This window comes from Trypanosoma theileri, assembly GCF_002087225.1.
Source record: "Trypanosoma theileri isolate Edinburgh chromosome Unknown TM35_Tth_34_V1, whole genome shotgun sequence".
Taxonomy (NCBI): Eukaryota; Euglenozoa; class Kinetoplastea; order Trypanosomatida; family Trypanosomatidae; genus Trypanosoma; species Trypanosoma theileri.
This window is the reverse complement of record NW_021639876.1, coordinates 173,451-184,282: the sequence shown is the minus strand read 5'-3', so window position 1 is coordinate 184,282 and position 10,832 is coordinate 173,451. Positions and strand designations below refer to the sequence as shown.

The 10,832-nt window shown below is 39.2% G+C and overlaps 3 protein-coding genes across 3 annotated transcripts; all 3 read right to left on the bottom strand.

Annotated features, from left to right (window-relative positions):
* Positions 1–10: 10 nt before the first annotated feature.
* Positions 11–1,651, bottom strand: TM35_000341920 (hexose transporter; the record flags this gene model as incomplete). Its single annotated transcript, XM_029029090.1, has 1 exon — positions 11–1,651. The coding sequence occupies one exon, from the start codon at positions 1,649–1,651 to the stop codon at positions 11–13; it is 1,641 nt and encodes a 546-aa protein (XP_028879646.1).
* Positions 1,652–2,367: 716 nt separating this feature from the next.
* TM35_000341910 (40S ribosomal protein S12) lies at positions 2,368–2,796 on the bottom strand (the record flags this gene model as incomplete). Its single annotated transcript, XM_029029089.1, has 1 exon — positions 2,368–2,796. One exon carries the CDS (start codon positions 2,794–2,796, stop codon positions 2,368–2,370), a length of 429 nt encoding a protein of 142 aa, XP_028879645.1.
* Positions 2,797–3,266: 470 nt separating this feature from the next.
* TM35_000341900 (putative target of rapamycin (TOR) kinase 1) lies at positions 3,267–10,691 on the bottom strand (the record flags this gene model as incomplete). Its single annotated transcript, XM_029029088.1, has 1 exon — positions 3,267–10,691. One exon carries the CDS (start codon positions 10,689–10,691, stop codon positions 3,267–3,269), a length of 7,425 nt encoding a protein of 2,474 aa, XP_028879644.1.
* Between the last annotated feature and the right edge of the window lie 141 nt (positions 10,692–10,832).

Sequence of the window (10,832 nt, the reverse complement as noted above, 5' to 3'; positions counted from 1 at the left end):
GTAACGCCGCTCATGCTACCCGTCGGTTCTGAGGAGTGGCAACCTCAATTGGTGATTGTTCATCAATCTCCACTGGAAACTCAGCATCAGTAGCCTTCGCATCGCTCCCCTTCCAAGGGAACAGGAAGAACAACTCCACGACAAAGCACACCAAACCAATGCAACCAAAGAAAATGAAGGCAATTGACTGGCCCTTGTCCTGGTTACCAGACGGACCGCCAGAGATGCCGTTCGTCGCAATCGGGTAGCACACACTGATGACAAAAGTAAAAACAAGCATAAGAAGTATCATGAAGGAGGAACCCTTCGGACGGAACGATGGCGGGAACAGATCCTGAGCCAGTACGAAGAAGCACGGACCAAGGCCAAACTCAAACGCAGCAATGAACACAGCAATCCCAGTGATTGCAACACCGTTCTTCACGTTTGTTGATGCAACGTCAGGATACACAGGGACACCGCACAGGAACAAACATGCAACAGATCCCACAAGAGTGGTCGCAACAAACAGCTGACGCATCGTGAAGCATGAGGCAAGCGGGATTGCAACCAGTGCCGTCACAAAGTTCCACAGCATTATCACAAAGTTACCCACAAGAGGTTGCATCCCCAAGCTCCCCATGATAATCGGCGCATAATTCATCACAGCATTGTAACCAGTGAACTGCATCGCCACCGCAGCCACAGTCCCCATCACCAGAGGTCGGATCATCTGCATGAAGCTGTATTCATTTGGGTCAAGTGCATCTTCACCAGCTCCAGTTTCACCAACGAACTTGGTCTTGCTCTCCTTCAAGAAGATGCCAATAACAAGAACTATCACCGACAGCAACGTCGGAAAGGCACAGAAGCCCTGCATTCGATCAACCATTCTTGCATCCTTCTCAAAATTGATGCTTTGTCCGAGGGCCAACCCCATCAAAGCAGCAAACATGATACCGAATGCGCTGAACACCTGGAGCAGCACACCATCCATCTTGGAGTTCTTCGGGTGTGCGTTCTGGTCAACGTACACTGGGGCAACAACAGTTGCGAGACCCAGTACGAGACCAAGCAGAAAACGACCAGCGCACAGCACCCAGAACTGATTTACAGCGGTAGCAATGTGGCACATTACCGATCCAATAATACAAACGATGCCAATAACCAAAAATGACACCTTGTGCCCGAATCGTGATATGAACTTCCCAGCAAAAATGCATCCGAAAAATGCACTGACTACACCGGAACCAGCGAAGATCCCGAGGTAGGTCGAACTGTATCCAACCGGATTCTTACAAATCTTATCACTGTACACCCAGTGGCATCTGTCGTCTGCGAGGCACGCAGCCTCAGTGTTGTACGTGGCACTGCACGTGAAGTCCTTCCACCCGCATGTAGTTGTTGTGGTGTTCCATGCACATTGCGCATTTTTTACTGTGCTGCAGGCCGTATCTGATTTGTACAGTGAACAGTCTGTAGAGGTCAGATAGAAGTTGGCGTACACACCAACGAAGCCGATTGATAAGCCGGTTAAACCACCGCCAACCACCTGCACCTGTGCAACCTTCAGATTCTCCAGTGAGCAGAATGCAGGGGCCTCGTCTGATGTTACGGGTGCATCGTCAGGTCCTTTCTCCTCAATAGGGTACTCAACAGGAGCCGTCGTCATGTTTCTTCTCGGAGCCTTTTTTTTTTTGAGTGTGCTTTACTTTCGCTTGTCGCAGATAATATTATTGCGGTTAATATCTACGTAAAAAAAGAAATGAAATGACGCAAATGCGAGGGAGGGTAAAGGCAATGAAAAAAAAAAAAAATAAACGGAGAACCAATGAAAGAACAGAGCAAAACGGACGTAAAATATCGCAGAAAGATGGCGACCACACATCTGAGTATATTTATAAAACGAAAAAAAAAACATTCATTTTCATTTTGATTGTTGAAAAAAGTCGTGATTGTAATAAGGAATAGAGGTTTTTTTTTTTGTTTTTTTTTTCTTTTTTTTTAGTGTGTTTTTCGGAACGTCTGCGGAGCGGGGCTGTAGTTTTTTTGAAATGGAGGTTTTTCGCAGTGGTTGTCAATTGATATTGTTGATCATAATGAGTAAAAATAAAGACTACCTTAAAACTATAATCAATGTAAACCTTAGGTGTCTATTAAACTACGTTTTGGTTGAAAATTTCTTTTAAAGAGGAAGAGTGAGAGAATAAGGTTTGATTTTGATTTTGTTAGGGATAGAGGGAAAATGTAAAGTGAAACAATTGTAATTAAAGTATTATAATGCAGGAATATACCAGATTTAAGTTATAAAAAAAAAGTATACTTAGTGAAATGATAAAGAGAATGCTTGTGTAACCACTTTAAGAGAGAAACATCTTGCTTTTTTTTTTAATTTGCGAGTTGACCAAGTAGCATTTCAAGAGCTTTTGTACGTTCTCCAAAATCCCTTATAGCAACGCACGAACACTTGAAGGTCTTTACACTACCGTCTCCTTTTGTCTTTTGAAGACCGGCCCATTCTGCAAGCTCCTCACGTGATTCGACCTCCACAAAGTCAATGTTTCCCTGGGTGGCCAATGCCTTGATGAGCTTCTTATACTCCTCATCCTCGCAGTCAGCTGCGAGAAGGCACATGTGTGCTGTGCGGCGGTAGAGAGCGCGGGCAACCTCGGAGAGACCACGGACAAGTCCGTTTACCTCCAGTGATTTGCGCACGACGATGCGAATAGCATCCTTAAGGGTTTCAGGCTCTGCATCCACCATCCTGGCGATGGGGGTTTCTTCCACCTGCTTCTCGACCTGGATCTCGTCTGCCATCTGATGAGTAAGTGTGTATGTGCGCTCTCTCACTTGGTGGGTATCACTAATGTAACATAGATGGTAGTATGAGAAAAGATATAGAGTGGGAATGGAAGTGGAAGGAGAGGGAAGAAGTGGTATTGCAGAACCGTACAAGTTTCGTGTACAACTAGAGAAAAACAGAAAACAAAGTCATGTAAATTAGAAGAGCATTATAAAAACACAAAGAAAAAGAAAAGAAAAGAAAAGAAAAAGAAAAAAAAGAAGAAAAAACCAAAATATCCTGTGGTTTTCCAAGTAAGAAAGCTTTATGAAAAGTGGGTATTTGTAACACTTTTATAGAATGTTGCATACCGATGAACTCAATTTCATCCTTCTTTCTTGCATGTTTCTTCATACAGAGTTTTTGTTTTTCTTTTTCTTTTTCTTTTTCCTTTTCTCTTTTAGTCCTTCCTTTTCTCAGAAGCAACCTTCACCATTTCACCACTTCACCAAAAAGGACACCATCCAGAGTACTGAACACACAAGTTTTCATTTGAAGTGGCTTCCTCAATCAGTCTCGAAACCTGCTCCTCCACTGTGAAACCTTCATCGTCACGACTTTGTCGAACTTGGGGAAAGTCGAACCCCTCTAATTTTTCCTTTATGCGATTCACAACACTTTTAGCCTTTCGAGTCTGCTGGAGTGCAGCCTCATCTCCTTGGTTATCCTCACATTGGGTACCCGCACGACGCTGCACGGACCGTTGAGTTGCCTGAAGACTCCCCACACTGTAATCTTCGTCTGTGGTTCGTAATGATCCTCTCACCGAATTTGGCCCTGCAGAGGTTTCATCCACATTTCCGTTTACACCACTTTGCACCTCATCACACCACCAAGAAACCAGCGGATCGTGAACAAATGCCTCCAAGAGTGCCAGTAAACTACTTCCCTCTTCACGCAAAACGCTCATCACTTTGATACATCCATGACGAAAAAGACCCTCTATACCCCCCATCTCCATAGCCCTAACAAGCATCCGCGTAAGGCGGAAGGGTACCTTTTCAGGGAAAGTGCTTCTATTTTGTGCAACTTCAAAGCAGTCACCAAAGTCAATATGAACTACCCTACCACTGAATGCATGAATCATAAGATTTGATGGATGACGATCACCCAGTCCTAAAATATGACCTACCATTGACATAGTAGCTAGAGAACAAACATATGTTGTTCGTCTTTCCAGCCATGTTTCTGCACTAGGAGCCTTCATCCATAAGGAACGAACAAGATCTGCACCTTCAGTATTCTCTAATGCAAACTCAAAAGGTTCTACATGCTGAATAACCGTAAGATGATGCAAATCATCATACATACTTCGCATAAGGTTAAGTTCTGTGCTTAGATATTTAGAATGAACCCGATACTCTTTGATAATTTGATGTAAAGTGTCACAATGATCTACCCATCCTACAAGACCAGCATTATCACTAAGTGGTGTAACAGAATAGTTTTGAATAAGACATTCATAACGTTTTGTTACTGAGTGTTTCTCTAAAATAGTATTTGCAAAACCTAGTAACTGCATTACTCGTTCATCTAAACGGAGGTCTTCATGACCTTTTAATAAAAACTTGTATAAAACTCCATCTGAGCCATTAATAAAAATACGTCTCGGACGCTGTTTTGAATTCATTACTTTTAATACGCTTTGGAAGTAAGCGATTCCTGGATAGTTTCCATTTTCCTTGTATTGTCCAGGTACAACTAGGGATAAATCTTTCCCATTTTGCAACAATCGCGGGCTTACCAATTGTAAAGCTAGTGATGACATACCTTTAATCTGTTCTCCCATCCTCTTAGCTCCTGCTCGGAACCTACTCCATGCTTCTTCCATATAACTTTCTCGTCCCGATGATATAGCTTTTTCAACACAGTCAAAAGCTTCTCCAAGAAGTTCTCCAAATTCATCTGAAAAGTGTGATTCTGCCATAGTTTCTGGGGTTTCTAATTGTGTCAGTAAAGGTCTTAATGAAAGAATAACATTACGTGCATCTTTGTCTTTTTCCCATTGAAACCATGCCTTTTCTAGTTCATCTATCCACAATTCTGGCCATAATACAGCGCATCTTACTAGTTCTCTACAAGCTAGGGCAGCATCATGAACCATTGCCTTCCCATTGTGATGAGATTCTGTAATTCGTGCAAGTACACGCTGAGTTCCTTTTTGTCGTTCAACATTTTCACCAGAATTCTTTCCTTGATGACTTGTATTGGCAACATTCAAACTATATAGAATAGCCTGTGGGTGAGCTTTTGCTATAATAAATAATAGAAGACAGACTGATTCCGCTACAGGTGTATCACGAGAGTAGATACGAGCAATAATTTGAGGTATTACTTTAAGCCACACGGTTGGGTTAACTTGTTGAATTCCAGTCTTGATACTAGAATTTCCTTGTATAGTTGGTACTGAACCATAGGCAAACCAAAGTGAGAGAAATCCAAGAGTGTCTTCTAATTCCTGAGAAAGAAATACACTTCGAAGGTATCCATTAATAGCACATAAAATATTTTCAATATCAGGGGTAGATTTTCCAGGTAAAACTTTCATAGCATCTTCATGATGTAAACGAGCCCAAGTATGCCAAATGGTTCCATTTTTGCTATCTAACTCTGTAGCACAATGTAAATGACGCATAATATTTTGCCATGATTTCATTGAATACTGAGTTTTCTTACGATGAGCCAACCACTCCGCTAGTTTGGCATGACAAAGAGCTAAATCTTCTCGATCACGATTAACAAGCTGCATATTTACTTGTTCAATTTTTTCAACATACTGTTCTAACAATTCAATAGCTCGTTCTTTTTGATTTGTTTCATAGAGATGCTGAAAAGCTCCTAAAGCAATTGCAGGTTGTGGAATTTTATTTTCAATTGCAGATTCAATAGATTGATTCCCTAAAAGTTCACATAAAACTTCATCTGAAACACGTTCTCGACCATTTGTTCGACTAAGGCTAACAAAACGAAGCCACATATCCAATTCCTGTGAAGGTGGAATCATTAATGTATGATCAGCTAACGTACCAGGCCATCCATCATATGCCATTGTCTGGAGTCGTTTTTCCCACAACTCTTGCCAATGACTAACACTTTGTGGATTACGTGCCGCCAGTGAAAGTTCTTCCAGTTCACTAAGTTGTTGTATACCAATAAAAAGACCATAGGCTCGATCATAACTTTCAGCCACAAGAGCTGAAAATACAGAATCTAAGCGTTTACGGCATAATTTAATAAGTCTATCGGCTTCACGAGAATCTTTCTTCCATGTTGCAAGTACTGCCTTGTAGAAAACCGCAGTTGTTCCAATGTATCCTTCTTCCGTCATAAAAGTAGTAATTTGTTCCATATCCTCCCAACGTCTCATAAGCCACGCAGCATGAGCCCCCATAGGAGCTAATTCACTAACATCTTTTTTGCTTACTCGTGAAATAAATATTTTCCACATATCAAGTACTTGAGGATAACATCCCAAGGCATCTAATGCTTTCATTAACCCTACCATATTAGAAACTTCATTTGGTTCCTGTTGAAGACGTCTTTCATATGCCATACGACTTTGTGACCACCATTGTAATTTGTCAAAGAGTTGGGCATCCATCATTTGAGAAAGTTCTGTTACTTTTTGTCCTGTAAGCATTGAAAAGTTTTGTTGAATAAATTTTAATACTCCATTAGCACTTTCTCGTTGTCCTAAAAGACTACATAAATAAATACTTTTTTCACAAAGATGTAAAAGACTTTTTCGTGTCTCATTAGGAAGCTGTTTAGGAATTCCACGAAGTACACTACGTTCATAGTCTCTAATGGTTTCAAAAAATTCAATTTCCACGTAATGAAGAGCCTTAGAGTATAAATTACATTTTTCACTACTTTCCATTAATGTTGAAAGGTCAAAAAGTCTCAAATTAGAAGAATTTATTCCATCTTCTTTACCATGTGCTCTAAGACGAATTTCAAGACGTTCCATATACTCTGATAAGTTTAAAAGTTCCTGTAATACTTCCGATGGTACCCGTGGTCCACGTAGAACTTTATTTAACAAAACAACAACTTCACGTCTGGTATTCTCATCCACTTTAGCATAACAAGTAGCAAATGCAGAGTGTAACATCTGTCGTGCAAAAGGTTCATGTAACTCAGCAAGAGCTAATGCACATCGATGCGAAGGTGAAGGACTTGATCGCAGTAAACTGACTGCAAGTCGTAGTAGCCAGTGATTCCAATCTTCTTCATTTGATCCGTCCAGTTTTGGTAAGGTAATATGCAAACGAACAACAGCATCAGAAGCACCAAAAGAACCATTCCAATCAAACTCTGTAGTATTATTATTATTATTATTATTATTATTATTAGTAGTAGTAGTAGTAGTAGTAGTAGTAGTAGTATTAGTATTAGTATTAGTATTAGTATTATTATTATTATTATTATTATTATTATTATTATTATTATCAAGATGAGAAAGAGAAGATCGTATTGCACTATTATCATTCTGATATCCACATACCTCTGGATGTTTCCTCATGCTAATAATTTCCCATAAAATACTACAGAATTGCTTATACTTATCACCCATTCCTCCATAGTAACTAGCCACAACAGGAAAAACCATTGGGGTGTACATTTCAAATCGTTTTCCTAAATTTTGGGCAATAGCACAAAGAGCTGTTAAAGCAATATCACCAAGGGAATCTTCATTTTCTAACTTAATACCATCTTTTTCTTTCAAAACACGACAAAGACAGTGAATACAGCGAGAGGCATGAGAATTAAGATTAGAAAGTTGTTTTGCGAAACTTATAAGTGTAGATATAGCGTCTTTCCTAGATGTAACTGAAAATGAAGTGTTTACAATAACATTACACACTACTGGTAAAACATTGTGTAAATGATCCTCCAAAAGTGATCCCATCGCAGCGAAAAAATCAAAAACTTTTTCACTCGTTGCTTGTGGATTCTCTTCCACAACATTTAAAATTGGAACAAGAAGAGAGGACAAGTATGGTCTAAATTCTTCTCGAATAGATCTTCTTATCTGTTTTAGTAAAGCAAGAACTTCAGTAAGAACAGAGATATCAGAAGTCGATATAAAAGTTGCAACGGTTGAAGTGAGCTCATCAAGATGTGGTCGTACATAATCCTTTATATGAGAAACAAGTGAAGTAAGTAACTTCAAGATTTCCTCACGTTTTCGTACTTGTATACGTACTTGTTTTAAGATTGATGAAATGATACTAGCATAACTTGTCACAAGACAATTAGGCGAGAGTTCCTTTAATGAAAGAATGTTTACAACAACTCGTACTGCACGTACACTCTGATCATCTGTTAAAGAAGGTAAAGAAAGAATATGTAATACGTTATTTACAACTGTCTGAGCAATTGAATCTTCTCCACGAAATCCAAAAAATGGCATTACTTCTTTACCAATATCACTAACTCTTGATTTACGATGAATCTCTTTTACTCGAATAGGATCAACAGCACCAATAATTCCCATAAGTTGGAGAACATCATTTCGAACAGGCCAGGCTTCTTTAAAACCACCATGAAGAGCTTGAAGAAGTACAGAAAGAAGTTCTGGATGATCTTCAAAAACGTTAACATCTCTAGTGGCTCGAACAATATCCCCAAGTGTTCGCAAAGCTTCTCGTTTTTTTGGTAAATGGGATGAATCTAAAATGTGTTGTACAACGGTTGGACGTATACTAGCGGCAACACGAACATCATCCCCTTCTGCATATCGAACAAGTTTTCCAACACATGAGAGAAGTGCCGTTAACACAGCCGGTTGTTGTGAGGATTCATGTAATCGCACAACACAACTCTTAAGTAGAGATGATACGTATGGTTTACCCAATCCAGGTGCAGATTCTATAATAGCTCCTAAAATAGAAAAGGCTTGTTCTTGTTTTTTAGGGTGTTCAAAGAATTGGATCTCCGTTACACATTGGACCATAATTTTTCTCATCATGGGATATATATGAGCAGGATTCCTACGAGAGACACGACCTAACAGTCGTGCAACGGCTAATCGATTCTGATGTTTATCATATAAAGCTGGAAATAAAGAACTCACAACTTCTTGAAGGGCTAATGTGTGATCTAATTCTTCTGTAAAACTTTCCAATGTATGTAAACGTATATCACTTTCTGGATCTGAAACAGCAGCGTTTACAAGTTTTTCTATTACGGTATTAATAAGTCGTGTATGATCACGACCATGATGAAGTACAACACCCTCTTGTGTCCACTTACACGGTGATTGTGGACCCATACAACCAGAAAGAACAAGTTTAAAGCAAAGATTAATTGCCGCTCGACGTAATTCCTCATGTGGAAAAGAAACATAACGAATAACGGCATCGCAAAGAAATGGTAGAGTAGAGTATCCCCTAAAATCCAATGTACTTAAAGCTCTTAAACTTTGTAAAGGAAATCCCGCTTCCGCATCATACTCACTTACACCATGGGAAAGACGATGATAAGTGTGAAGTAATTGTGCCTTTGTGGATTCCAACATTTTTGAAAGACATGTTGATCGTAATTCTGGAAAAGCCGCACATATCCGTGCAATATCTTTTGCAAATCCAACTGTAGGTGGACCAGAGAAAAGAGAAGCTAAAATTTGTCGAAGATATGGCCGTACGGCGGCAGGATTTACTTCTGCAAAGGTGGCAAAGCATGTTACAGCTTCTAAACAACGATCACCTTTATTATTTCTAGTAAGTCCTTCTTCAATATAAGGCATCATATGATCTAAAAATATTTTAACATGATCTTTTAATATTGCTGAAAGTTTTCCAACTCCTAAAAACATCATAGCCTTCTCATCATAACTTGATGTCGATCGAAATACAACAGATGCGGTTGCCAAAACTTCTCGAATGGAACGTTCTTTAAAAGTTATAGGATCATATGCTGCGAGTAGAATAAGGGAATCCATAAGTTCTCGCCTAATATCAGGAGGAGTATTCGGTTCGGATATATGTATATTCACAAATTGCCAAATTTCATTTATACAACGCAAAGAAGAAGAGGAAAGGGATACTCTAGGACCATAGGATGCTGATTCCCTTGTAATAGAAGTAAGTATAGCATTAAAACATTTTATTCCTCCATGTTGTTCTTCTCTTTTTTTAGAGTCTAATATTCGTAAAGAATCTGTCAAGAAAAACTCTTGACATTTTTTAATATTATTTGCATCTCCAGATGTATTCATTACGGAAAGTGCATGTTGTAAAGCGTCTGCAGCACTTTCCCGTACACGTTCTGATGGATCATGCAACACCATATGAAGTCTCTCAATAACAATATCTGAATACGGTACAAAAGCTGATGGTGTGTGTATTAAAAGTTGATGGAGAAATAAACAAGAGGAAACCTTATCCACCGTACTTTTTCCTTCTTTAAGGTCGCTAATGCAACTTTTAAGACGCAAATCAGCAGTTCTCTCTGCAAAACTACCACTATTCTTAAGAAGAAGACCCCATACTTCAGCTGCCTTTTCAGATACCACATGATCGTTTGCTTTTACTGAACTTTCCAACAACTCTAGAAAAAATTGAGTTGATCCATTAGCCGCCATGTATTCAACATCCAGTAAGGCCTTCGCACATAGAACTCCTGCGAGTTGAGTAGAAGATTTACTAAATAATTCCTTTACTTGGGCGTTAATCCAGTTAGGAACTCCTGCATTGGATGCCCCATATTGATTACCTCCACCGCCTCGAAAGAAATTATAACCCTCGTCTTCAATGATGTATTTCAGTTTTAATATAACAGACTGAAGTGTGGCAACTGTGCTCGATTGTAGCTCGCTGAAAATAGGCTGTAACTGACCAATTAATGGATGAGCACAGTTTTCCATGTTTCTTCGCCCTATCCTAATGACATAAACTACAGCAGAAAAAGAACAAAAAAAAAATATATAAAAATATAATATACACAAACATGTATATATACAAATACAGATTATATATATATATATATATATATATATATATATATA